Source organism: Aspergillus uvarum, assembly GCF_003184745.1.
Source record: "Aspergillus uvarum CBS 121591 unplaced genomic scaffold BO82scaffold_26, whole genome shotgun sequence".
NCBI classification, from domain to species: Eukaryota; Fungi; Ascomycota; class Eurotiomycetes; order Eurotiales; family Aspergillaceae; genus Aspergillus; species Aspergillus uvarum.
In genome coordinates, this window is record NW_020291323.1 from 92,871 (window position 1) to 118,865 (window position 25,995).

Consider the following 25,995-nt stretch of genomic DNA (forward strand, 5'->3'; position numbering starts at 1 on the left):
GATGATGATGATGATGATGATGATGATGATGATGATGATGATGATGATGATGATGATGATGATGATGATGATGATGATGATGATGATGATGATGATGGAGAACGAAAGGAACGAAAAGAACGAAACAAACAGAACAAACAAGCACGACCGTTTTGCTTCCGCCCTAGTCCTGACTTCGTTAGATCATAGAAGATAAGTTGGACGCCTCAGGCAGTCAGGTGTGAATGAAGTAAGGCTGTCGGCGATCATTGCAAGTACTTCCTTCCTATCCATCTTGTCACTCGATCTTGTTGTTGATTGTTCCTTTCATCGAGGTCATTGCTTGAATTCTTTGGATGCTTGGACGCTTGGATGCTTCTGGTTGTGCTCTGCAGGCTACGGTGCCAAAAATATATACATAACTGTGCTTTCCCGCTTCCACCGGGCTCGGAAGTCTACTTGTCTATCAGTCAATACTAGTAACTTGATCGCTCAACTATCGCACTTCTCGCCGAGATACTGAGTATGAGTATCTGACAGCATGCTAAAAGGGATTTGGATCTAGTAAACCTTTGCAAAGCCGAGCTCGCCAGTAAAGATACTCGCCTTTGATCACATGATTGTATTCCTCCATTCTGTCCGTTCTTTCCGCTTCCCCATGTGATCTCCCGTCTCCCTCAGCTCTCCTCTCCACTGCCTAATCCTCTCTCGACATCTCTCTCTCTCCTCCTCCCCCTTCCCCTCCCCCCCTCGGCTATAAACAACATGGAAATGATAAGACACCCTCGTCTAAACTACCCCTGGCAGTGATTAATTGGAGGTCTCGTTCACTTATCTTCTTATCCTCCCTGCCAAGAGCAGCTCGACCACGTGTGCTTGGCACCCTGAGCAAGTCATGATAAGCACACAAACAGAAAGATATCGGCAGTGCGGCACCCTCGTCTGTTATCTCGCCCTCCACCCAGAATCAGGTCCAGCTACGTCAGGGATGATCCTACACAACTCCTCCCATCCCGCCAATTTGTTCTACCCCGCGCGGGGCCCATTCGCCTCTCGACTCTACCCGGCAAATCCAGCCGGAGATATCGATAACGGTCTCCCAGTGAAAGGGACCCCACCCCCCGACACTGGGAGAATGAGTGACCCGCAGCCTCGCTTAGAGGAACCGAGACAGGGACTAAACTCCACACCGTCATGTCACCACAAAGGCGCGCCTTAATCGAAGACCGACGATACAGATACAGGCCTGGTTTTGTTGTGTCACGAATTGAGAGGGACAGGCTCAACTGATAACGGGCGGTGGCAGCCAGCTCAGATCATGCCCGCGGAAGAGGTATAAAGCCTCAGGCGCTGGGGTTGGGACCATGGACATCGAGCAGCAGAGCACAACAACTCTTTCCATAGTTTGGCTGGACACAGTGGAAGATGACAAGGTATCTCAGACAATTGCTGCTAAGCTTAGCAGTTGCGAGCCTCGGGGATGCTGGGATTACACGGAGAGAGGTCGATGGCGACCTCGTACGATTCGGAGACTTGGTGGACGTCACCGCAGACTCCCTGCACAACATCCATTTGGAATTCCTCGACCACGAATTCGAAGGTCCCCTGCGAGTTGTGTATGGAGACTGCAACCTCCGCGACCCCTACCAGAGCCACCACGATATCACCAGCGTGTTTGTGCAACGAGATGCCCGCCCCGGGCGACTAGTCTGGATCACTCCGTCTGACGCTCCTCATCTACACTGCCTGCATGCATTCTCGGGCAACTCTCTGGTCGGCCGCTCTGCGCCCGTCTCAATTGCCAAGCGCGTCGACAAACGAGAAAGCATCGCCGATGTTGCCGACATGGAGGGCCCCTGGTTTGATGGGGTCGCATACATGAAGTCGAATAGTGAGGATGCATCGCTGGTCGCCAAAGCTAAGAACACGTCGGTCGCTATCCTCGGAGGCGGGATGTCTGGCCTGATGACAAGCTTGCTCCTCGAGTCGGTCGGGATCCATGACTGGCACATCTTCGAATCCTCGGGCAGAATCGGCGGCCGCATTCGCACCAAATACCTCAACAACACGCGGCCCGATCAGTACCAGTACCAAGAGATGGGTCCCATGCGATTCCCTGTCAGCATTACCTACTCCGACACGAACGAGACGCTTGAGATCATGGACCACCGGATGGTTTTTCAACTGGCGGGGGTCCTAAACCAGATGAACGTCGACGAGCCTGAGCTACAGGTCAACTTCATCCCATGGCACCAGAGCACCCCCAATGTGCCCGCCGACTCGGGTGGGGTTCGTCTCCCCGACGGCCGCATCCCCACCGCCGCCGACGTCGCGGCCAACTCCTCCTTAGTCTACACGGCGGCCTCGTCAAATGCCACCGCTGTCGCCGATGCAAAGGCCGCCTACGATAATTACACGACGATCGATTCGCGCGAGACCATCGCCCAGATCGCCACGAACATGTACAAGATGCACCGCTGGGCCGTGGACAACAACATGTTTCACTGGTCCGAGGCCGGATACCTGCAATACGCTCTTGGATATAATGCCAACATCAGCGATTACGTCGCCGGCACCACCGACTTTCCCATTTGGGGGGACCTGTATGACGACGTGTATTTTGCTGCCACGGAATGGCGCACCATCGATAAGGGTCTCGAGTCCCTGCCTCGCGCCTTCTACCCGCACGTCTCGGACCGACTGACGCTGAACCGCACGATCAGCGGACTCACGTACAATGAAACCTCCGGCAAAATTGGAGTCTCCTGGCGGGATGATCTATTTGCAATGACGCCCACGACGCAGGAGTATGATTACGCCGTCGTGGCCGCGCCCTTCAGCAAAGTACGACTCTGGGAACTGCCGCGGTACTCTTCGTTGCTCAGTCGCGCCATCTCGACATTGAACTACGATCCGGCCTGTAAGATGGCGCTGCTCTACAAGACTCGCTTCTGGGAGCACTTGGAGGAGCCGATCTACGGTGGCTGCGGCTCGGTCGATGTAGCCGGGGTGGGCAACGTCTGTTACCCGTCTTACAACCTCAACGGCACCGGGCCGGGCGTCATCCTGGCTTCGTACATCTCCGGCACGGAGGCGCGCTCCACCGCAGCGCTGAGCGAGGAAGAGCACGTCGCGCTTGTTCAGCGGACCATGGTGGAGGTTCATGGCGAGGTCGCGGCAGAGCAATTCACCGGCATCTACGACCGCCAATGTTGGGAGGTCGATCAGCACCAGGCGGGTGCATGGGCGGATCCGTTGGTTGGACAGCAGGAACTGTACCTCCCAGCCTACTACCAGACGGAGCTCAAGACGATCTTTATCGGCGAGCATACAAGTTATACCCATGCGTGGATCTTTTCTGCCTTAGACTCGGCTGTTCGTGGCACGACGCAGTTGCTGCTGGATCTGGGACTGGTGGATGAGGCCAAGTCAATTGTGAATGAGTGGATGGGTCGGTGGATTAAGCTGTAAAGAGGGCTAAATCATAGTTGGGACTGTTGTGTATGCCCTTGTATGTTCCAGCGTATACTCGTGCAATGTCCAAGTCTGTCATGACTGCACGATGAAGATAATACGTACTTTGTAGATCTGGCCCATGTTCAGGTTGTAAATAGACTAGCGAGAGCCTCACCAGTGGCACAGGTGTCTGTGCGGGATAGTTAATACGAAAACACCAGCCATTCAGTCAATAAATTCCCACTGGAAAGTACACATCTCCCCCCATTTAAGAGAGAACTCGACTGCTTATGGCCTAACTGCCTCCTCAATTGAGTCACTTTCTGTGTCATGTGTGGGCCCCCAACAACAACCGCGCAGCCACAATGCAAAATCGGCTCTAGCCTAACTTGAGTGAGTCAAACACGGTGTTCACTGTTAGGTAGCCTTAGTATTGCATTACTAATGCCGTCAGTCTCTTCCTGAATTGATTAGGCCGTCTGGTAGCCTCTGGCTATACATAAAAGTGCAACCAACCCGCTCAGTCTTTTCCCATTGAGTTCCCTTCCTCTCCCACATTAACCCTAACTACGTACCCTCCAACCTCACCCCCCACCACCACAATGTCTGCTATTCACAAAGTCGCCATCTTCGGAGTCCGTCTTATACCATCGTCCTCTCCCCAGCCCTAAACCACTGACCTCACCCACAGGCATCCGGCAACTTTGGCACCCCAATCACAGCAGCCCTGCAACGTGCCCCAGCCTTCGCCATCACCATCATCACCCGCCCCGAATCCACCTCCACATTCCCACCGGGCCTGCCCGTCATCCGGACGCCTTACACCCTCGTCGACCTAACTGCCGCCCTGACAGGCCAAGACGCCGCCGTCTGCGTCGTCGGGCCCGGCGGCATTCCCGCACAAGCCACCATGGTCGAGGCGGCTGCAGCTGCCGGCGTGCAACGGTTTATCATCGACGATTTCGGCTGGGGACACAATCCTCACAGCCTGCCAGAGTTCAGCGCCATCCATGCGCAGCGCCGCGTGGGGTGGGACCTGGCGCAACAAAAGGCGCGGGAGAACCCCGGGTTCACGTTTACGGGGATCACGACGGGGAATCCGATTGATTGGGTACGTTGGACGTTCCTTGTGCTTATCCTGTTGGGTGGGAGGATTAATATGCTGATCTTTATCATTTGTTTCTTGGTTTGGTACAGGCAATGAGAAAGTTCCCCATGATGGGCTTCGACAGCGCCCACGAGGCGGCTATCATCTACGACTCGGGCACGGAGAAGTTCACCGGCACGACTCTGGCAGGGATCGGACAGGCGGTGGTCGGGGTGTTGCTGCATCCGGAGGAGACGGCGAATCGCTTCGTCAAGGTCCTGTCGATTGTCACCAGCCAGAATGAGTTGTTGGAGGCTTTCCAGCGGGCTACAGGCCGGCAGTGGACGGTGGAGCGCGACTCGGCGCAGCGGTTAATGGAAAGCGGACACCGGAAGTTTGAGGGGGGAAATGGCATGTGGAGGCTGGAGTTGGTGGTCGCACAGATGTTCGATGAAGGGCAGGCCCGGTGTGTCGTGGCGCCTTCGTGGTCGGAATCGGACTCGCCCTTGTTGGGGGTGGCAGAAGAGAGTGCAGATGAGGTGGTGGCTAAGGTGTTGCAGGTGTAGAGTGGAATAGGAAAAATTCAATCATAGGGTGCTTCATGGATGTTCATTTTTCAAGTGCTATCTACGTACTTCGTACCTTGATTCCGATGATGCCCTTTCACCCCCACCACTCGGGGATACATCGATTGAACTTTAGAGTTCATGCGAGACGAGTCCACGAATGAGATATCAAGATACTGGAAACTCTAGAGAATCTAGACTCTGGGCGTGGGTGTGAGTGGAGGCCATTCATGGTGGCGTGGGGGCTAAGACGTCCTGGCCTGCCCTAAGTGGGTCATCCGTGGAGCTCTCATCTCGTTCTGATGTACTCATATGTACAGACAGTACAGTACAGAGGGTATGTTGGGTACTTAGGCTAAAGCAAAGCTGAGATTACTGTCTCAGATAAAAGACATAATGGTGTTAACTTCATCGGACTGAACTGTTGACCTGGAAGGTGAAGGGGACTGGACTGGAAGCCCTGGTAAGACGCAAATTTCCCTTCCTCAGCCACCCTCACCTTGATGAACCTTTCCTTCCACCTCGTTATTTCAAGTAGCTGAACTTGAACCAGTAATACTCAGTCTCTTGGTAGGAGTCGGTATGTGTACCGATGCAACCCTCTGGACTGTGCAGCCACGCCGCCTCCCGGATATTGTTACCTTCCTTGTCGGTCAGCAGAATGTAGACCTCGTCCCCCTCCTGCACGTACTCAGATTTATTCCCTGCTTTGGTGCTAGCAAAATGGAAGGTTGTGGCATTCTCCCGCCTGCCGGCCCATATCAGGGAGGTGTTTAGATACCCCTAAAGAACGGGGCTGGCGCCGAGCCAGACGTCCTCCTCTCCCTGGTTGCAAATGCGATAGGCGTATCTATACTTGATCTGATTCTTGCTGTTGGTCTCGGTGCTCTCGACATTGATTTACAGCTTCTGCCTGGTGTTGGACCTGCTGTTCGTCTTGACCTCCAGCGGGACCCCTCGGCGATGGCCTCAGATAGCTCGTTCAGGTATTTACGGTGTTCTTCGGTAATCACGTTGGTCTTGGTGCGCTTGAAAATCTCTTGCCCTGTGAAGGTGATCATACATCATACACATATTAGCCTAGGCACTTGAAATCCAATAGGATGACAAGAAGGAAGGACTTCGCCAAGTACGGTACCGCGGTCCCTGTTCGCTTGGCTTGTTGGTGACCGTCTTCCCATGCCACCGGTGAGTTAACTTGAACTTGACCGCAACCTGAGAGCTGGTCGGTTAGGTCTAACTGCCGGTGCGGAGAATGTCCGCGAATTTCTGCTTGATATTCTGGTACCCTGGGATGCTAGCAATGACATCTTCGAGGGCAAGCGCTCGGGATTGCTGTGGTGTAGCCATTTAGATAGGTCCTATTCATAATGAAGTGAAAAGGAATGGGGCTCCTTACCTCGACAGCTCGGCAGCCTTTGGCTTCGAAGCCACGGGCAGATCGGGGGTCTTCTTCTGTTGAAAAGGGTCAGGCGTGATGCTAAAAGGCATGTGTGTCGCGAGGTGCCAATGTACGTATATCAATGCTGGCCCTCACCCCGCGATCAAAGAGGCTGCGCGCGTAGTCATGGTGAATGAGCTTCTCCGACTTGAGATAGACTCGATAGGCGTCACTGTTGTCTTCGGCAATATCCTTGCTGGAGATCAATACATAGTCACAGTAAAGCTTTATCGGATGCAAACATACCCCAACCTCGCTAGATTATCTCCAGGGTTAGTTGAAATTTACGTGGGCACTGGAAGGAGGGGGTTGTTACTCACTTTCTCGTTCAGGATGGCAAGGTATGCATTGAATTCGGTGGAGTCCAAGACCTTGGCCCCACGCTGGTTGCAGAAGGAGCTCCAGAGCCTGTAGAACGAAAGTGAGTGGACTTGCTTGCCTGTATCTCGGTGCAGGCCCTTGCAATGTCGGCGCCAAGGCCTTTTCGCTAACTAGGAGGTCTCGGATATCGGACAATTTGATTTTGTTCACGTCAAGTCTCTTGAAAGAGATACATGATTTCTCCTCGATGGCTCTGGTATGGTCACTGAAACATGGAGGACTTGTTGTGGCTGACTGGCAAGACCTGACTGAGGTTAGCACGTGCGAGAGGTCTATATGATGGACGCCAGGGGCTAAGTGAAGAAACGAACCCGCGAGCAGTTGCTCCACTGCCTTGCTAAAATCAATCACTGTAGTGGTCGGGTCTTGCACGGCTTCTTTGACTGCGCCCTGGACCGCCTCTTGCACTGGGCTCTTCAACAAAGAGCTCATCTTGGTGGGGAAGGCTTTGATGTGGCTATCGCTGTAATTGATTTTCTTTGGATGTCTGATGCTTATTGTTAAAGGCAGGTTCTTGAGACTGGGAGAACGAGGACAGTTTTATAAGGGGGTCCATCTATGTGCTTCCGTGAGATATCGAGCAGTGATAAATTGGGTGGAAGAAGTCCTATTCAGCGAGGAGGCATGACTTGAAATGGCGTGAGCGAAAGGTCAATTATTCTGGTCAACATCAACTGTACTGCGTCTGAAGAAGTAGGTTGAGACGTCATCATGCAGTTGGAAAGGTGAGGAAACAGGTTAGGATGTCTCGCAGGCCCATTCGGATGAGGGGATTAAGGGTAGCACAAGCCACTGTTCCTTCACAATACATCCCTCCCCGCGCAGCAAAAAAAAAGGAAACAATCAGACAAGCCTGTTAGTGAAGGGGTAAATTGACCGATTTTGCGGATGGTCCCCGAAGTTGCGCTGGTCTGGGCTCTGGCTCTTGATGGCTGATGCTCTGTGAAGCGGGCCGCTACGGCCCTTGCCTGCCTGCATTAACGGCCTCCACTCGAGCAACAGTCCAGTATAAGTCGCCAGCTTGTCTCAAAACCCCGCATGTAATCTATTTGGTTTGCGTTGGAGTGAAAGTTGGTTGTGACGGAGAACGTGCCCATAGGTACTCCGCGGTGAGATGAGAGGGGGTGGTGCATATGCACATCCTTTCCTCAATCTTGGTCCAACCATCCGATTGAATGCCGAGCCCGCAGATCGGAGAGATTGGAAGAGATGGAGAAGAGGGGGGAAGCTCAGGTGAGGTGAAAGATGACTAGATTCCAGGGAAGAGCATCATATTAAGGTAATAAGTAGCCTCATAGATAAAGTCTAGGAAAAACGAGATTCTCATGCTAACAGGTATCACGGATCTGGAATGGGATAATGGTACGCCAATAGTAACTCCGCATCAACTTGAGAGCGAGTAAACGTGCCCACCATTGGTAACTTCGAGAGACTGGCTCAAGAGGCTGGGGGGCACTGTCGGACTGCTTCACGCTCTCTCCAGCATCCTCGGGGTCTAACCAGAGTGTGCGCCAGCGCTGACGTGCCCCAAGTCGGCGCGTCAGGTCTTGTAGTCGAGGATCGTGGATTGACACCTTGGTCAATAAGCAGGCTCACAGTCATTGAGCAGGAGGGATGTAAAGTCTCTCAAAGTATGGTCCTCCTTGGATCCGGTAGAGAACTGGTCTATTTCCGCCTGGTTCTCAAGCATTCTGCGCAAAGAGTTCCGGCTACATGTGTCCGCAATCCTCTGAATACTCTGTGGGGAACACGTGTGGGTGAAAAAGGAGTAGAGGTATGGACTATTAGCGAGGTCGTAGAATCGGATACAGGTTTGCGCCAGGGCGTTGACATCCGAGGCACACTCAAATTTGCCTAGAATCACAAGCAGCAGCTCTATAGATAAGGAAGTAAGATCTCGCATGGTTTGGCTAGTTCTTGAGTAAGTTTTGAAAGGTTTAAATTCACTCTCCACTGTGACCAACAGAGCTTCTATGTATCCAGAGTGCTGCTCTGTTGTCCCGTTCGTCCCGATTAGTGCTTTGATTGTTTCTTTCACCTTCTCTTTTCCTTTATCTCATCTCCTCTGTGCCTCTGACTATATCATCTTAATTGTCTGTTGCTTTCATGGTACTTATTATGTTTTTAGGGTATCAAAACATCGACTCGTTAGTACTACATACAGCAACCTTTGTTGGGACGACCCGATTGGGAAAGGGCCGAAGCTTACATAAGTACTGATGCCTCAGGCTGTGATTAATGGACTGATCACGAGACGTCCAGTTATTCGTTCATGTTCTTTGTGCAATATCTCTGCGGGGCATTGCCACATCCAGTTTGGTGGTAATATCCAGATCATATATCATAAATTATCCATCACTTATCATACATCTGACATGTATGTTGTATGTGATATATCATAAAGCACTATCATCTGGCACAAGGTACGGAGTACTCCGTACTGCTCCCCAACAATGGCCAATCTCCCAACCCTAGTCCTCATCCCCGGCTCGTGGCATCAACCCACCTGCTACGACCCCATCGTCCAACTCCTCCAGGGCGAGGATCAGCTCAACTGCGTGGCAATCACCCTTCCCTCCACCACCGGTAACCCCAATGCCACCTTCAAGGATGACCTCGACGCCGCCCGCGCCGCCATCACCCACGAAACCGCCCAGGGCCGCAACGTGATCGTCGTCGCCCACTCCTACGGGGGCATGGTCGGCAACAGCGCCATTAAGGGGCTTACACAATCCGACTCGCCTGCCTCAGGGTCCGTGGTCGGCCTCATCCTGATCGCCTCGGGATTCACCTTGACCGGACTGGCCTTCATGGACCCGTTCTTCGGCCACCCACCCCCGGCGTGGCGGGTGAACCGCGAGACCGGCTACGCGGAGCTGGTCACCCCGCCGCGCGAGCTCTTCTACCACGACCTCCCGCCAGAGGAGGCGGAGGTCTGGGTGTCGCAGCTGACGACGCAGAGTCTAAAGGCCCTATTCGAGGGCGGGGAGTTTGCCTACGCCGGGTGGCAGGACGTGCCCGTCTGGTATATCGGCACCGTCGAGGACCGCGGCCTGCCGGTGGTGGCGCAGCGGATGCAGGTGGGCATGGCGCGCGCGATGGGGGCGCGCGTTGAGCACCGTGAGCTGCAGACGAGCCATTCCCCGTTTCTGAGCCAGCCGGAGGCGACGGTCGCGATTATGCTGGAGGCTGTCGAGGCGATTACGGGGGTGTCGGTCACCGTCAGGGATGAAGCTCCGTCAAAGGCGCGTGGCGCCGTGATTGCGGTGCCTGGAGCTGCCCTGTGGCACCCAGCGACTTGGTTCCAGTTTGGGATCCCGCTCGCGTTTGGGCGTCTGGTGGGCCGGTGTATTCTTCTCTTCAGGTGGGGGAGGAGTTTCTGGCGGTCTCACTAGGGTCCAGAGACGGGGATTCGATGGGCATAAGATTGGAGAGAGGAGGTGTCACAGCACTCTGAGTTACGTACAGTACATACATTATCCATTATGAGCTAGCAACCGAGCATTAGTAGAATATGGCTCCCCACCAAGACAGATCCCAAAATGGGAACCGGAGCTGAAATAAAAGGACAGACGGGTTAAACTAGTCAATCAACTGATCACGTTTGAACATCCTTCTCATGAGGCCACTTCCGAAACAAATCCCCCAACTGATCAATCGGCGCCGTCAACAGTCCGACGACCGTCTCAAACGGCGGCTTATTGGGGGCACTGGGATGCGCCCGCGACGGCATGAAGATCTTGGTCCGGTTGAACGACTTGGACAGGCTGATGCTGTCGTGATCGGACAGGACCTGTTCGAGATCGACCAGGTCGTTGTTCTCTTCTTCCCGCATCTGCGGACTCAACACTTCCATTAAACCCTTGACAGTGGGGATGAAAGTGGGGTGGGTCGGATCCAGGGTCTGGAATTTCTTCAGATGCTCTTTGACCTAGCCGGGCTGTCAATCATGGTCTCCGCGCACTCCGCGCACCATCTGGCGGGTTACTCACGGTGTGATTCTGCTTGCGGCGTTTCTCTGCTGTCGCCGCCCCGGCCGAGAGGTGTTTCTCATAGGCAGGGTAGACGACGAGCTCTTTGCCGACGGTGTTGCGTGCCAGCGCCCAGGTGAAAAGATTCTGGAAGCGGATCTGCTCTTGTCGATCGGCCGAGCTCACGATGCGGCCATAGCAAGCTTGGATCTCGTTATGGTCCTCTCTGACCGTGTCGACGATGTGGCCGGTCATGATTTCTGAACAAGGCCGGTAGAAGGTTCAAGTCAGACCATGTGGGATGGATGTACAGTCAGTACAGGCCGTTGAAAGGTGAAGCGATGGAAATGCAATACGAAGAGCAAGTGGTGATGTCATCGAGGAGAGCTGGGTTTGGTGCCTGAGGCACTGATCCTGAATCGACAACGCTGGGTGCTTAAGTAAGCTGTTTTGGGGTTTGTTCATCATGTCATAATGTTCATGCGGGAAAGACAGCCACCTTCAAGTGCCGGAATTCCTGGATCCAGTTCCTTGGAGCTGACAATGGCTCTGTCTGTGGCAGGTCGACCCGCCTCCAGACCTCTCTTAGCGCTTCCGTCGCAGTGACTGTCGTATTCCAGGGAATCTGCGCCGAGATGGCGTCGAGATGGGCAGCAACCCACTCCCGGTGATGAGGATCGGTGGCCTCCGCCCCGGCGACAAAAGACGACCAAATAGTGGACTTGAATAATGCGCTGGAGGGCGGAACTTGCGAGATATGGCCGATAACGGCCTGCACTAGTCCAGTCTGCCGCTCGGGTGTACAGCCGCCGGGGGAGAAATTCGGTAGCATCCGTGAGAGGTAGAGAACCACGGCCGTCTTGTACGCTGATCCGATATGCAATCGCTCGCGGTAGTCATTGACTGGAGTCCAACACTGCATAGCGGTGGCCCAAGCGGCTGGGTCAAACTGTTGAACGGACTCGTAGAGGTCGTGGCAGGCGTCTCTGCACGGGGTTCCGAAGTCTTCTTGTGTCTGAAATGCTAGGACAATACAGCTCGCTAGCTCGGCCGGACAAGAGAGGAAATGATTTCCCTCGGCGAAAACTAGGGAGTCAAGCACCCTCACGGTAGGATTGTTGAGTATAGACAGATGGTGATGTCCTACGCTTGGGGAGAAGGTCAAGCCAAAGATACTCTGGCTATCGTTCCGATTAGGTGACCGTGCAAGTTTGACTGAAGATTCGAGGACTTACATTAGAATACTGGATATGACCCACTGGTCGAACAAGTTTCCCCCATGTTCTGGTCTGCCCGCCAAGGAACGAATTCCAGGACCCATAAGACTGATCAGACGGACTGCTGAATCCAGATGCAGCTGCCATGTATCCCGGCCAGACTCGAGAAGATCGACATTGGCCAGCAACATCGAGCACACCAGCACCTGAACACACGTTGTTGGGTGGACTTGGCTGAGCATTGTCTGAAATCGGATCAGGGCACCCTGTTTCCACTGGAGTGCATCGACCAGGATGCCCTGCGCACGTTCCTTGGATGTAATGAGGTTATACCGATGATAGGCAGCCATGGCCATAATTGCATGGAACATGGCGGGACAAGTCTGGGAGCGCCAATAGAGTTCGCTGCACGGATTCCAAGTTTGCATGGGCAGGTGATAGATGACCAGATCCTCCCAGACCCGGGAGTAGAAATGATTCAAGTAATGGCGAGCCTCGGAGCTGAGGTCCTGTAGGAAGGGATCCATCAGGGTTCTTTGCACTTGGATACGTATTTCCGTGCTCCGGGACACGGAGGGTGCTGATGAAGGCTCGAAAGACTTCCCCATCATCTTCCCTCTACTCGCTACACCTTGCACCCAGGTGATCAGTTTGCCATAGCCAAGACATTCCACCCCCGATTTCTCGCACCGGCCACACTTTGGGGTTCGAAAGTCACATTTTACCCGACGCCGGCGACAGGTGTGGCATGCACTTGGCATGGGGTAATGATGTGGGGGGAGTTCTGGGGTGTGGAAGCGGATTTTCACCTGTGATGTGTAGGACATCCACGAGCTCCAGCCCTGGTCAGTCAGTTGGCTTGATCAGGCTGGTTGGGTAAGAAGATGTATGATGTTTGGGGAGGAATTCTCCTGCTGAAAGTTCGAAGAGAGTTGTGCCACAGCATGAATCAATAATGAATGTTGCGGTGGGGAATCCCGAGTTCTTGCGCCTTGGCTACCTGTTCCGGTTTAGTGTCCATGCCATGCATATGTAGATTTATAGATTCATGATAACCCTACAGTCCTCCAGAGCGGGCAAATTCAACCCTGAACACTGAACACTGAACAATGACTTTCTCCGGCCATTGCCTCTGCCGTGCAGTAACCTACATCGTCGACACGGCCTCCCCTCTCGTGGTCTACTGCCACTGCGATGACTGTCAGCGCAACACCGGGTCCACCTACGGTCAGTTCTGCTGCCATCATGGTTCATAGCTATTCTTCTTATGACCTTCCCCCTGCAGCCCTAATCTTGACAGTTCCCAAGCATACGGTGCATATCCAGGGTCCGCTTCGCACCTTCAGCAATGTGGGCAGCTCAGGCCTTGCAGTGCATCGCAGCTTCTGCGGGGTCTGTGGGAGCCCGATATCCGATGTTGCAGAGAGTGCGCCCGAGGAGATCTCCATCAAGGGTGGCTCACTGGAACCGGAGTGCAAGAGATGGTTGCAGCCGGTGAGCTTCTTCTTTTCCCGTCAGCCACTGGTCAAAGACTGACTGACGTCGTATGAATACAGTCGGAAGAACTGTGGACGGCTAGTAAACTGTCCTTCTGTCAGGAACGGTTGCCACAGTCTCACTTGCATATGCCCGAATGATGGTATCTGTTTCGAATTCCGGCTGCAATCGGTGAGGATTCTCGTTCATGCAACACAAGTTTGATCGCGTTCTTTGCAGTATTGAGGAGGCGCTCCATTGAGTTTGTGATGGGTGTGTGTGATGAACCAAGCTAGAGCATTTTAGACCATCTTCCAACAAGCCAGTTTTTCTTCGTTACAATTGCCTAAGTCGATACAAGGATACGGAAGTCTTCATATGGGATTTTGCTTCATCAATAATGAGTGGATCTTAATTTTGCTCTTGGATCCGGTTCAGATATTGTTTGGAGAGGGTCTTCCCTCCTGCTTGCACTCGCACACTTTTACCATGATGAGCTCGTGGTGCAAACGCGTGCATCACCACATTCGCAGACACAGGCACTAACACCGACCTGCGAAGCTTTGAAAGCTGGGTAACCAGTATAATCAGACTAAACTTTTAGAGTCTGTGAACTGCCTAACAACTGAACATACGCACAAGATGTGGGGCATGTGCTGGGGAGAAGTATCTTGTGCAGAATCCATCAATTGAGATACCAGAACTCCGTCCCAAATCTATCACCCTCGGCTTACAAAAGATTAGGAAGGGTTCAGAGCTTGAATGCTCGACTCGGAGGGCTGGAATCCCAAGGATTTGTCTTTTTGTGGGCGTTGGTGGGTGTTGTTGTTTTTGAAGCCCAAGAGAAATGATACTGCCACTCGATTCCGCCTGACATGCATAGGCAGTTTATGCGTGCACTTATGCACTTCTGCACTTCTGCAACTTCTGCATTTATGCGTGGGTCATGCAGCAGTATTAGTTAACTTATGTCACCTTATGTAAGATAGTTAAGATTCTCCATCATCCACTCCACTCCAAACCTTGTCATCGCGTGGAGCTTCCTTCTATCAAAGCTATGACTTTACGGAACAGAGTGGCTCCTGTTCAACTACCCCAGCCGCATCGGCTTTGAAGAATTTCAGAATCCTAGGAAATTTGACTGCAAGTGACTGCAAGACAAAAGCAAACTATAATGCCTGCCCACCACTTCTGCGACGACACGAGGAGCACAAGGCAATGAGTGGACCGCGCACCCGCTCTCATCGTGGATGCTCCAACTGCCGGCGCAGCAAAGTCAAATGTGACGAGAAACAGCCGGTCTGTACGCGTTGCTTTCAGAAAGACCTTTCCTGCACCCGAGGCACTCTAAATCTGAAGTGGGAGACGGATTATCGTGCTCGGGGGGTCGCATTCGGCCGTACGGGAGTCTGGCGCAAAGATGCCTCGAAAAAGCCGAGCCAAGAGAAGAGGAATATCCCATCCACTGCTGATCAGACCATCCTTGCAACCCCGGTCATCCATCCGTGGAGCTTTGTTCATGCGGATAGTCAAAGCTTGCAGCAATTGCTCGATCACCAGGATCTTGTGCTCATGCCGGCCAGGAACGTGCATGGACATAGTCTCCGACCAGCCCTATCCACCTCCCCCCTATGGAACCACCTTAATCAGAGCTTCCTGCTGGACTACTACATCAACCAGATCTGCCCCCGGACGACCCCAAGCTCCGGCTCCACCTCGCCGTTCGCCGCGGTTATCCTGCCCTACTGTCAGACCGCCTCCCCCGTGGTGATCAAGGCACTGATGGCTCTAGCAGCATGCCACTGGAGCCAACAGGACTCACGCTACGCCGTGCACGCCCTGAAGCTCAAATCGCAGGTCGTTGGAGAATTTCGCCGCCGCATTGCGAGCGATGACCGGGGCGCCTTCCTTCTCGCCCCGGACCCGGAAGTCCTCGTGCTCATCATGCTGCTCTGCCTCTACGAGATCGTGGATCACTGCGACCGACGCTGGATCGTCCACTTGCAAGGCGCGAAGGACATCATCCGTCTCCGACGTCAGCAGCCAGTTTCACAAACCGACGCACGGCTCCCCCTTCCAACAGTGCCGCCACGAGACCCCATCTCGAAATTCGTCGAGCTATTCTTCGCCTTCCAGGACGTGATGGGCCGCACCGCCTGCGCAAAGGCCGACCTCTTCGGACCCAGCTACTGGTCCGAGGGAGATGTGACCATCAACGACTGGATGGGCTGCAGTCCCGCGCTGGTGTCGATCCTGTTCGCGATCATGGACCTCAGCCGCAACCGACGCGGCATGATGGCTTCCGCGTCGGAGGAGCTGACCTTTCGCGCGCGGGCTTCGAACCTCCAGCGCCGGCTCGACAATCTCGTCCAGACACCTGCCGTCGAGCGGGAAGACGAGACCCTGAGTCGCGTGGCAGAGCTCAAGAGACTGACCTGCTCGGTCTATATCCGATCTGCGCTGCACGGGGCCAGACCTTGCGACCCCGCCGTCAAGGCCATCGTTCACCAAATCCTCGCGGGGCTGTCAGTGCTGGTCGCGCAGGGCTCCGCCAGCCAGGCGATGATGTGGCCGCTCTTCGTGGCGGCGGTCGAGCTGGATCCGCTCGATGATCTGGTGGTCGAGAACCCAAGTCTCAGCATGGCGGACGAGAAGGGTGGCCGACGGCTGGTCCTGCGGCTGCTGATGGAGATGGCCAAAACGAGTGTATCTAGCGTTGCGCGGATGCGGGCGGTCATTGAGGGCGTCTGGCAACGGCGGGACTTCCAGCTGCACACTATGGAGGATCGGAAGATGGGTCGGTTCTCCGACTTGAATGATTGGGAGGTGTTTGTTGTGCCGGGGAGTGACGCGTTGAGCCTGGTGTGAGAGTTTGGGGCGGGGGCGGGGGAGTTTAAGGACGGATCAACATGAATGATGCTTATGGTGATGCTCATGGCCAATCAAGGAGGAAGGGCACCGGTCAATGTAGATGCGCATGTACTGTACTTATGAATAATGGGCTGCGCATGTTTCTAGTGCAGCAAGTCTAGTCGAAGAGATGAGTCTGGGTAGACGGCATGGTCACCGATGCAGACACCATGCAAGAATAATGCGAACATTTGAGATGCATGACACTAGAGCTCACATAAGACCGACGAAAATGGCTTTCCATCCAATAATGTCACTCATCAGGCAACGAATGGCGCCATGGGCCTCCGGAGTGGTGCATGCGTGCATGATAAGACACTCCTCATTCCTCATACATTTGAGGGATGGCGAATCTCGCCCGCAAGCGGGGCTTCGGTGATAAGCGCCATCCATCACCGGCGATTAAATACACCAGAAAGGACACCGATAAGCCCCAGGACGCCACTGCCAACACTGAACCAGCGTCTACCCGGCTCTAGAACATCTAATCCAACATGGTAGCCCGAAAACACATCAACGTGGCCATCGTTGGGGCCGGACCAGGAGGATTAGCGACTGCCATCGCCCTCTCGGAGCTCCCCTACGTCTCCGTCACCGTCTACGAACGAGCCCCCGAGCCTCGGGAGGTCGGGGCTGGCATCAGCATCGGCCGCAATGGCTGGAATGTGCTGGAGTTGCTGGGCGCTGCCGACGGGGTCAAGGGGGCAAAGAAACAAACCCCCTTCCAACGGTCGGTGCGCCTCCTTGCCCTAACTACTCCTACATGATGGCTGAAACCGAGACTCGCAGCAATGGTCGCACGGGCGAACCGGTCGTTCCGCGCGCAACGCCTGCTCCCCTCAGCCCCGAGGAGGCCAAGTATGAATCCATTAGGGCTCGGAGGACCCGCCTGCAAGCCGCCCTGCTCGCCAGAGTTCCCGCCAACATCATCCGCTTCAACAAGAAGCTGGTTTCTCTGACGGATCTTGGCGGGGAAGACAGGGAGGACGGGGTTCGTTTGCAGTTCCAGGATGCGACCGTAGCGACCGCGGATCTAGTGGTCGGGGCTGACGGGATTCGTTCGGTGAGACTGGCCAGTCCAACAGAGGTGAAAGTGTTGGCAGGCAGTGGGCACTGACCTTGCCCTAACTATAGGTCGTACGGCAGACATTGTTCCCCGACCACCATTTGCATTTCACTGGTGAGTGACTCACCCAGCCTGACAGTGCTTGCAACGCCGTCACGGGCCTGGTTAAACAGAAGCAACTCTCCCCAGGAGTCACCGCGTGGCGTGTTCTGGTGCCAGTCGCCGCCATCCGCCATGTCGCCGACTTTCCCACCTCCACCGGATGGTGGCACGGCCTCAACGGCTACTTCTACTTCTCGCACGTCGATGACGAGCCCGACCGTGAGCTGTGCGAGATCACCGTCCGGTCCTTCAACGAGCCCGAGGTGCCCGGCCGAACCGCAACCTGGGCCATTCCATCGACCAACGACCGCGTTCGCGCTCGGTGTGGGGTGCGTACAGATATCCCCGGACCCTCTCGCCCACTCACTCCAGGGACGTGAACTCACCAAAGAACGAAACACAGGAGTATGATCCTCGGATCCAGGCCGTCTTGGATGTGGTCCCGGAAGGGGACTGGCGAGAGTTCGCGATGGCCGCTGGACCGTGTCTCCCGGAGATCCAAGGCTGGGATAAAGTGGCCTTAATCGGAGACGCCAGCCATCCGCTGTCCGGTGCCTTCGGGTCGGGGGCCGCGTTTGCGATGGAGGATGGATGGATTCTGGCCCGGGCAATCGAGCATACTATCACCTCGAACACCACCATCAAGGATGCGCTCGGGATCTTCCAACAGATCCGGGCGCCGTACTATGAACGAATGCACGTGACTTCTCTACCCTCTGCCTGGCACCCAAGAGGGTAATGTGGCTGACACGATGTTCGTCGCAGGTATAACTATCTCGATCGGAAGGCGAGCGATGTGAAGAAGGCTCGAGCGCTGAATGGGGACTTTGATACCGTCATTAAGACCCGCGTCGCATCATTTGGAGGCGCCGGGGCGGATTCGTTAGACTGGATCTACAAGAACGATATCAAACAGGTCTGGTCGGAGTATGTGGCGAGTGAGACCAGATAGAAGTCATCCCCAAACGATTAGTGACGCAGCGGAAGGGGCGGAAAGACCGTGCCTAGGGATACGGTTTTGTATCGCGGTGGGAGATATATGGCCAATCAAGCATGGGCTCGAGGTGCTGCATGGCCTCTGAAGCATTCCCAGTGATCAGGATCTCAGCCAGCATCTTCCTGTCATAAACAGCCGTAACCTTGTCCCCTTCCACCAAGATATTCCGGCGGGAACGTGAGCATGAATGAGGCAAATCCCATCGTTGCCCGTCAAAGCATGCTCTGCAAAGTGACGTAGGAGGTCTGGTAGTTTCACAAGATCGTCAAGAATGAACGCGATGAATTGATGCTCGCAGCCTGATGAAGGCCTGGCCGTAATCCACATGCGAAATGTAATCCCCTTCGATATGGTGAAGTTGGTGTAGGTGGGAATTAAGCTGTGAGAAGAACAGACTCAAGACACGTCGAGATGCGGGGTGCCCGTAAGCTGCCGTTTGGGGGGGGGGGGGGTTTGTATCAGACCATCGCTGCGTCGGTAAAGCAACCCACTTTGGTTGGAAAGACTAGGCAGTGTCATCTAGCAGCGGTGGAAACCGGTCTGAACAGCTTGGCCATTTTATCAACGGGGAACGGGCGAGATAACAGCCCAATCTTGAAGCTCGACGCTGCTGTACCCAACGGGAGATGTGCAACTTGCCCTTCCCCTTTCCTCATCTCTGCTCACCGACACCATTCTCTCAATAATGAGGGTACTGCCTGCAAAGCAAACAGAATTTCGTTTGCCTCTGAGAAGATTTCCAAGGGGACCGCAATTTGCCGTCTGTGTGCTCTGTGCTACCCCAACCCTCAAGGTGTGGTGAGTCTCCATATTGCCCACCACAGTGATATCCTGTAGGAGTCCGTTATGCTGAGGGTATGTGCAGCCGTCTTTGTTCGTTGGTAATAGCGGACGGAACTGAGGCCGCCCTCAGAGCTCATCCAAGGAGGTCTTTTTGCAGCCATCCGGCAATGCAATGGAGATTGGCACGAAAGCCCGTTTCCATCGGGTGTCCACCACCAGGCTGCATCCGCGTGTACATACAGTGTACAGACAACTTACAGAGAAACCTTCTAGGCTGTGGCGGTGGCTTTTCTCCGGAGCCATTGGGAAATACATACGTGTTTGCCAATGCGTATTCCCTTCCCGAACTTGTCGTGCTAGGGGCGTTCCCCCCGGAACCACGATGACACGAAGAGCTTTACCAGAATGACAAACGAGCACGGCAGGAAACAAGTGATGGGCCAAGCTACTGACCAGCGACAGGAGTCTTTCAACGCAGAGTCATCGCTGGAGATGGCTCGGTTAAAAGAAGGCGCGGCCCAGGCCTTTGGTACACTGAATGACTCTCAACTGTCCTTTATTTACATCTTTTATCCCGACTCATCGAGAGGCCAGTCCAATCTAAGTGTCTTTGCTACTCCCCGAATCCAAGCCACACCATCATGGCTCACAGGATTCGGGCCTTTGCCGCGGATTCTCGTGCCTTGCCCACCGACCGACTTGCCCTTGGCGATCTCGTTATCAATCCCAAGGAGCCTGATAGGCCACTTACTCGGGTCACAGAGGAGGTGCTGCAGCAAGAGTATCCAACAGTCGCATATGATCTACCCTACGGACCCGTTAGCGAGTCTATCGACAAAGCGGACAACTCAAGGCTCCGCTTTACTACACCTTTGCGTGGGCTTCTGTCTTTTGCGGTATCATTTAACCGGTCTACCGGCGACATCCTCGCGTACGAAGCCGACAAAGTTCACAAACGTATGTTTTTACAGTTTCCAAGCAGAAAGGAGATCGAAAGACGCCTCAAGGAAGAGGCCGTTCTGGAGTTTCTGAATGGTGTCTCACGCCCGTTTATCGGTGGTGGTAGGGCGCTCTACATGGTATCTGGTATTGCCACAGCGACGAACCTATCCTTCAAGACGACTGAGATTCAGGACCAAAAACAGTCCCTCCAGCTTGGGTTCGAAGCGACCAAATTCACGCCCGACCATCATTCCAAATCCTCCAGGGTATCTGAGGAGGTTGTCCTGGGCTATCAGCTGCTGCGGATTGTCATTCCCTCATTTGTCTCTAAAGTGTTGCCCACATTTTCAGGTTGCAACAGAGTAGCTGCATTACCAACAATGATTGCCACTGCCCATAAAGCGCCGGACTTGTATTCCCACAGCTCCTCTGTATTCCTGAAGGGCGGGACTGGGACGCACTCGCCCAGTGTCGCGATCACTACCTCGCTTGTGGACTTGAGGACCAGAGCCTGTCTGTCAAGCTTAGCGGGCGGACGGCCACCACGCGTTCGTGGCTGGCAGGAAACCTGATCTCTGAGCTCCTCGCCGTCGTTGCTGCTGCAAAGAAGAGAATATGTCCGTCTCTCTTCTTGACAGCCTCGTCTATAGCATGGCTGATTTGCTCGTCCTCTGGTACATAGAATGCCATGCAAGCGATAGCGACACTAGGATCTTCGGAGAGGTCCTTGATCTTCTATCGCCAGGTCAATATCGAGAGCTCGCAAGAGGATACTTTGAAATGAGATTGGACCACAATACCTCAGCTATTGCTTTACCTGCCTCTCGAAGGTCATCAATTTTTATCCCCAACGCGCACCGGTTTGATGATGGTTGAGGGGCAAATCTGTCGTATCAAGCTGATTATGGCCGTCCCATAGCCATTTCTATCATAGTATGTGGCGCTGTTATGCCCACAGTCCTTCCGCCCTGTGAGCTGCCCGGTATGCTCGGCCAGCATTTGGCCAGCCGTGTCCCTTACAACCACGGTTGGGGGTTCTCTCATCTTGCGTCGCGGTGTCAGTTGCTGTATCAGACTAGCGCGCTTCGCGATCCAGGCTTGCGTCTTCTGTTTCATGGTACGGGGATACGGCAAATATATGCTGAAGGTCTCAGAGCCCCGACCAGCGGACTCAGCATCAGAGACCGAGATGGGTTCTCCCAGATTGGCACTGTTGACTCTCGGCCGTATGCTCAAGGGATCCTGCTGTGTCGTTCTCTGACGAATGTTAATAGTAGCCGCCATTCCTTAAGGTCGATCCGTTTGACATGGCTTTGCGGTTGTGAAGATGAAGCAGATGGGAGAGTAAACTGAATGGTGTTCGTTTATGGTAAGCCTGAGAGAGGAAGGTTCCATGCAGGTATTGAAGCATGTCCGGCAGGTAAGCTGAGCCAAGGCTATTGGGGTGTATCTCTTTGTTGGGTCCATTCTGTCTGTGAGTGAATTTCAGAGGTTCTTTTTAAGGCTATCTATCGCTGAGGTAAGATTGGAGAGAGTCATATTCAGGCATGCGAGAATAAAGAGTGTAGGTGGATCCGTTTCCAGCAAAAGACATTGTTTCACTCATCAATAGTGTCTTTCGGTTACTTTTTACTTCCAATCACTTCTAGCTGTGCATGGTCCTGAATGGATGAAAGGAGAATAGGAAGGCCACTTGTGTCTATAGCTTGAATGAGTTATGCGATATTGCGAAGGCACCGAAAGACTTATTTGGTATTTACCCAGCTCCAATTTTAGATGGATTACATAGCGTGCGCTCACGACAGTCCCTCCGACTGAGCTAGAAGAAAGAATATCCTGCACCTGAAGACGACGCTAGCAGGCGATTGGGGATACTCAACATTAAACACTTGGAGGGCTATGAATCAACCTGATACACTGTGAATATCGTCCGCTGCCCATAAACCAACGGTCAATTAACCCAATACGAATGGCGCGCATGAAACGTGGGGGATGCTGAGCGTCGACTTCTCGGAGACAGTGCATACTGCCCCAGCGCTCAGCAAAGAGTAGGTGCAACCCCGTCTCGTTGATCCCGCTATTCGATAGTTTCGTACTCAAGAATTCTGGACTGCCGGCAGCAGCCAGTTGTACTGTACATGGAGACTGGGCTCCAGGTTGGCAGGAACCTGCCTGTCACATACCAATAATTCCAGGAAGGCCAGCCCTAGCGCGAAGCCAGCTTGAACCACCCGGGGACAATATACTGTCGGCTAAGGGCTGCTCGAGATTGTCATGGGCCGCACCAGGGAGATCAAAGCTAGGGAGCATTACACTCCCCCTTGTGAATTGGGTTCCTGGATGATCCCTTTGGGACTGATTGCTCGTCGCGGTGCTGCAGCAATTGACAAAGGTCACAATAGGTGAGCTGGAGCTATCTTCTTCCAGACCCCGAGAGTTAGAGTAGGGCGAGTACTAAAATTTGACTCTCAAGGGCCTCGGCATAGTCAGCACCATGACTGGCTGCAAAAAACTACACTAAAGACAAAACAGTGCTTGGGCAACGGTACCACTACCCCGGGGAGGGTCGCCCATGGGATAGTGTCGAAGTCAGTATTGATAACCCAGGCCCGGTGATTATTGCCTCCAAATTATTGGAGATGGTAATGGTTCCCAAATCATGGCTCAGGCTTAGGCTCTACTGGCCTGCTGAAGGGTGACCCATACTTATTTCTGAATACGTGGATGATGTTCGCCCAAAAAGTACTTCGCCAAGTAGCTGAGGCCGAGTATAGAAGAGAACGGAAGGTGAAGTTATAGTTGAGCGCATTTCACCCTCCTGAGGGACAAAACCATTGGGATGACCAAGTGGTGTAACCCAACAGATAAAATCCCCCTTAAATACGAACCAATCATGGATTTACATACAAGACAGCTTACATCTATAAACTAACTACCTAATACCCCATACATATTATATCACCTTGCTTGTTTGTGATGCTTGTCGCAGAATCAAGGCATTTAACAGGACACTGAAAGCGCCAATTCACACGAGTCGAAAGAAAGAATGGCGCGGATCGCCGCATCACCGCATCAGGCAATCAATCAACAACCCCTCCGGTCATCAGACGGGCTGAGTCCTGGAATCCTACCATCCATTCTCCTCGTAAAGGCACATTCCTTGTAGACAAGGGTTATATGCCGATCATAAGGGTCACATACATCGTGACTAATCGTGACCATAATTACAGCACCGTACTACCCTCTCCCACTGCTGAAAAAGGTAATATGCATGTATACTTAGTGATTCACCTGTTATTACCATACGCATATTGTACTAATTACCCCATCTATCCATCTTCAAGATCATCGAGCGTGCCAGGAAATTGTCTCTCAGCAAAGCTTCGGGAAATGTATTATACTGACTACCATATGGAGAGTGGACAGGAAATGTGAGGCCATTGACGATCCCCGCAACCGCCCCACGGGTGGGTTTTGTGGAGCGTCAGGGTTAGCATTGAGGATCCCCCGGCTTGAAGCCGATTCGATCACTGATTACATGTATGGGACAGTCGACTGCAATCCCAAGTCCTATATCCCTAGGTGTCGAGTCTATGGGAACTCGATTTACGCACATCATTCTCGCAGATCTTTTCTTCATGCCTTTCCGTCGTCATCCTCGTCTCTACGACCAATCATGTTGTCACATCCGGTTGAAGCTGCCGTCCTGTCTCCAAGGCTATTTGCCTCCCCCGGTCTGGACGGGGAGTAGGAATCAGGCGCTGCGGCAGAGTGCCCAGCAATCGCCATTCTTTGGTAGACGTGGAGTCAGCCGATTAACGAGGGCATGCGGGAGATGCCTGCAGTATGAGTCCGGCCATGCCTCGCAGTGGCTGTCCACGGAAAGGAAAAAGTGACAGTGAGGTGGCTGGTCTTTGGATGCAAGAAGTTGTGCAAGGCAAGCTCACACTGGCAATCTATCTTTGGTTGTCATTGTTCGAATGAGTAACCGCGGCATTGCTATAAAGACCAAGACAACCGCGAACAATACGCACACCAAGTCCGATCCACGGAAAGCGGAGATTTCCGCTGCCTGACCTTCACATGGTACTAAGCTCGTTGTAACCCTACCTGCGCCCACCTTGACTCTGAACCAGCTCGCTCTTTCGTGACAATCCATCTTTCGTTGTGCCATCAGTGCTTGAGAAAGGAACAAAAGACTGCCTGTCTTCTGTCAACGTAGAAAAGTACCCTTCAATCAATTCCGTTGAGATAATAATGGGCCAGTCAAGGAAGCCATAAGTAGCCCTATGGCACGGAGATAGTGGAACCGGTGCTCGCTGTGACCCAAAAGCGAACAATGCCTGATTGGATCAAGTAGATGCTGCAGTTTTATATTTTTAGAGAGGTATTTAAAGCGTATGCATGGTATTGCTACCCACAACAGTCTTTCAACCCCCGGATCAGAATCCTCACCGACCTCACCACAACACCAGCCCAGATCCTATCCATCATGAATGTATTAGCAATCCTTGACAGGATACATAACAGCTGGGCGCTGGCCCCGGGCCTTGATCACGCTCCCGACGATCTGATTCGCTTGGGTAATATCTTCTTAAATCCTAGCGAGCCCCATCGGCCGCTTACGACAGTCACAGCGGCTGAGCTTAAGGCGCAATATCCAGAAATCTGGAGGAGTCCATCAATGGACATACGTTGGGATGCCCAAGTTTCACGGGAGTTCGGCCTTGTATCTGGGGTGGAAGAGGTCCCCCTCGAGACTCTTCTACATGAGGGATTAGTGATCTGGAGAACAAACATCAGCATCGACAGTATCGTGGACTACGAACTCGCTGACATGCCCAGCCAGAGCACCGTACAGGCCCGCCTGACGGATCCTGCTATTCAAGCACTGCTGGAGCAAATCAGCGGCAGCTGTACATTGTATATGGTGACTGGTACTAAGATCGTCAGCGGTTTCTCTGCCACGGGAGAACGGGGACATCACCCCAGCGTTGGCCCAAGGGATGCACTCACCGTCGCCATCAACGAACCAGGACCGAAGGTTGTTGGTTACCAGATGTTGAAGATTGTAGTAGATTGTATACAAGGAATTTAGCTTAGTAAAGTCTACTGTAGTGCAGACGATCCATACTTCTTCCCTAGTGATTGGTACGGGCTGGCCGACCAATTACTTCTCCGGAAAGCGAAGGCCGAGTGTAGAAGTGGACAAGAAGGTGAAGTTACCGTAAGAGTTGTATCCTCCTGAGGACCTGCTGCGGGCCTGCTGCGGGCCTGCTGAGGGGTAATAACCTCATGTGGTACCTAGTAACCTGTTGGTATGACCATGCAAAACGATTAAAGCCAACCAGAAAAAGAAACAAATGAACCAATTACAAATTACGCCTTCTACGTACGTCCTATACATTTTACCACCGTCCGGTCTACTCCTACTTAATACCACTCAAGCACACCCTTCCAATTTGCTCATGATGCTTGTTGAAAACCAAGGCTTTTGTCTACATGAAAACGGCAATTCACACGAGGGGGAAGAAAGTGGGGATTGCCGTATCAGCAACAACCCTCCGGTTATCGGACCGAGCCCCCACTTCACTTACTAAGTAACTCCTTAAGAATGTACA

The 25,995-nt window shown here is 53.3% G+C and overlaps 11 protein-coding genes across 11 annotated transcripts; 8 read left to right on the forward strand and 3 right to left on the reverse strand.

Annotated features, from left to right (window-relative positions):
* Positions 1 to 1,301: 1,301 nt before the first annotated feature.
* Positions 1,302 to 3,544, forward strand: BO82DRAFT_74499 (flavin monoamine oxidase family protein). Its single transcript, XM_025641510.1, has one exon. It carries the CDS (start codon positions 1,405 to 1,407, stop codon positions 3,448 to 3,450), a length of 2,046 nt encoding a protein of 681 aa, XP_025491988.1. The 5' UTR covers positions 1,302 to 1,404; the 3' UTR covers positions 3,451 to 3,544.
* Positions 3,545 to 3,979: 435 nt separating this feature from the next.
* Positions 3,980 to 5,125, forward strand: BO82DRAFT_354278 (uncharacterized protein). The gene is made up of 2 exons (XM_025635164.1): positions 3,980 to 4,546; positions 4,633 to 5,125. The coding sequence occupies exons 1-2, from the start codon at positions 4,346 to 4,348 to the stop codon at positions 5,086 to 5,088; spliced, it is 657 nt and encodes a 218-aa protein (XP_025491989.1). The 5' UTR covers positions 3,980 to 4,345; the 3' UTR covers positions 5,089 to 5,125.
* Positions 5,126 to 5,613: 488 nt separating this feature from the next.
* On the reverse strand, positions 5,614 to 7,342 carry BO82DRAFT_402015 (uncharacterized protein; the record flags this gene model as incomplete). Its single annotated transcript, XM_025639297.1, has 8 exons — positions 5,614 to 5,836; positions 6,031 to 6,133; positions 6,330 to 6,423; positions 6,488 to 6,543; positions 6,604 to 6,721; positions 6,850 to 6,937; positions 7,061 to 7,154; positions 7,222 to 7,342. 8 exons carry the CDS (start codon positions 7,340 to 7,342, stop codon positions 5,614 to 5,616), a joined length of 897 nt encoding a protein of 298 aa, XP_025491990.1.
* Positions 7,343 to 9,220: 1,878 nt separating this feature from the next.
* BO82DRAFT_354280 (alpha/beta hydrolase) lies at positions 9,221 to 10,520 on the forward strand. Its single transcript, XM_025635165.1, has one exon. It carries the CDS (start codon positions 9,364 to 9,366, stop codon positions 10,303 to 10,305), a length of 942 nt encoding a protein of 313 aa, XP_025491991.1. The 5' UTR covers positions 9,221 to 9,363; the 3' UTR covers positions 10,306 to 10,520.
* On the reverse strand, positions 10,407 to 11,247 carry BO82DRAFT_74520 (uncharacterized protein). The gene is made up of 2 exons (XM_025641511.1): positions 10,903 to 11,247; positions 10,407 to 10,841 (listed from the first exon to the last, which is right to left on the reverse strand). Exons 1-2 carry the CDS (start codon positions 11,134 to 11,136, stop codon positions 10,509 to 10,511), a joined length of 567 nt encoding a protein of 188 aa, XP_025491992.1. The 5' UTR covers positions 11,137 to 11,247; the 3' UTR covers positions 10,407 to 10,508.
* Positions 11,248 to 11,359: 112 nt separating this feature from the next.
* Positions 11,360 to 12,859, reverse strand: BO82DRAFT_283218 (Zn(II)2Cys6 transcription factor; the record flags this gene model as incomplete). Its single annotated transcript, XM_025631400.1, has 2 exons — positions 11,360 to 12,062; positions 12,117 to 12,859. 2 exons carry the CDS (start codon positions 12,857 to 12,859, stop codon positions 11,360 to 11,362), a joined length of 1,446 nt encoding a protein of 481 aa, XP_025491993.1.
* Positions 12,860 to 13,189: 330 nt separating this feature from the next.
* On the forward strand, positions 13,190 to 13,735 carry BO82DRAFT_414629 (GFA family protein; the record flags this gene model as incomplete). Its single annotated transcript, XM_025639921.1, has 3 exons — positions 13,190 to 13,325; positions 13,384 to 13,592; positions 13,655 to 13,735. The coding sequence occupies exons 1-3, from the start codon at positions 13,208 to 13,210 to the stop codon at positions 13,733 to 13,735; spliced, it is 408 nt and encodes a 135-aa protein (XP_025491994.1). The 5' UTR covers positions 13,190 to 13,207.
* Positions 13,736 to 14,777: 1,042 nt separating this feature from the next.
* Positions 14,778 to 16,442, forward strand: BO82DRAFT_283086 (Zn(II)2Cys6 transcription factor; the record flags this gene model as incomplete). Its single annotated transcript, XM_025631395.1, has 1 exon — positions 14,778 to 16,442. A coding segment is annotated over one exon (1,665 nt), but the record flags the coding sequence as incomplete, so codon positions are not given.
* A 536-nt stretch (positions 16,443 to 16,978) lies between these two features.
* On the forward strand, positions 16,979 to 18,604 carry BO82DRAFT_414636 (FAD/NAD(P)-binding domain-containing protein; the record flags this gene model as incomplete). The annotated part of the gene is made up of 6 exons (XM_025639922.1): positions 16,979 to 17,214; positions 17,274 to 17,547; positions 17,619 to 17,664; positions 17,740 to 17,981; positions 18,056 to 18,352; positions 18,440 to 18,604. 6 exons carry the CDS (start codon positions 16,979 to 16,981, stop codon positions 18,602 to 18,604), a joined length of 1,260 nt encoding a protein of 419 aa, XP_025491996.1.
* A 1,469-nt stretch (positions 18,605 to 20,073) lies between these two features.
* Positions 20,074 to 21,727, forward strand: BO82DRAFT_364695 (uncharacterized protein; the record flags this gene model as incomplete). The annotated part of the gene is made up of 3 exons (XM_025636964.1): positions 20,074 to 20,736; positions 20,799 to 20,991; positions 21,309 to 21,727. 3 exons carry the CDS (start codon positions 20,074 to 20,076, stop codon positions 21,725 to 21,727), a joined length of 1,275 nt encoding a protein of 424 aa, XP_025491997.1.
* A 3,139-nt stretch (positions 21,728 to 24,866) lies between these two features.
* On the forward strand, positions 24,867 to 25,974 carry BO82DRAFT_364696 (uncharacterized protein; the record flags this gene model as incomplete). The annotated part of the gene is made up of 4 exons (XM_025636965.1): positions 24,867 to 25,448; positions 25,498 to 25,601; positions 25,683 to 25,692; positions 25,726 to 25,974. 4 exons carry the CDS (start codon positions 24,867 to 24,869, stop codon positions 25,972 to 25,974), a joined length of 945 nt encoding a protein of 314 aa, XP_025491998.1.
* Between the last annotated feature and the right edge of the window lie 21 nt (positions 25,975 to 25,995).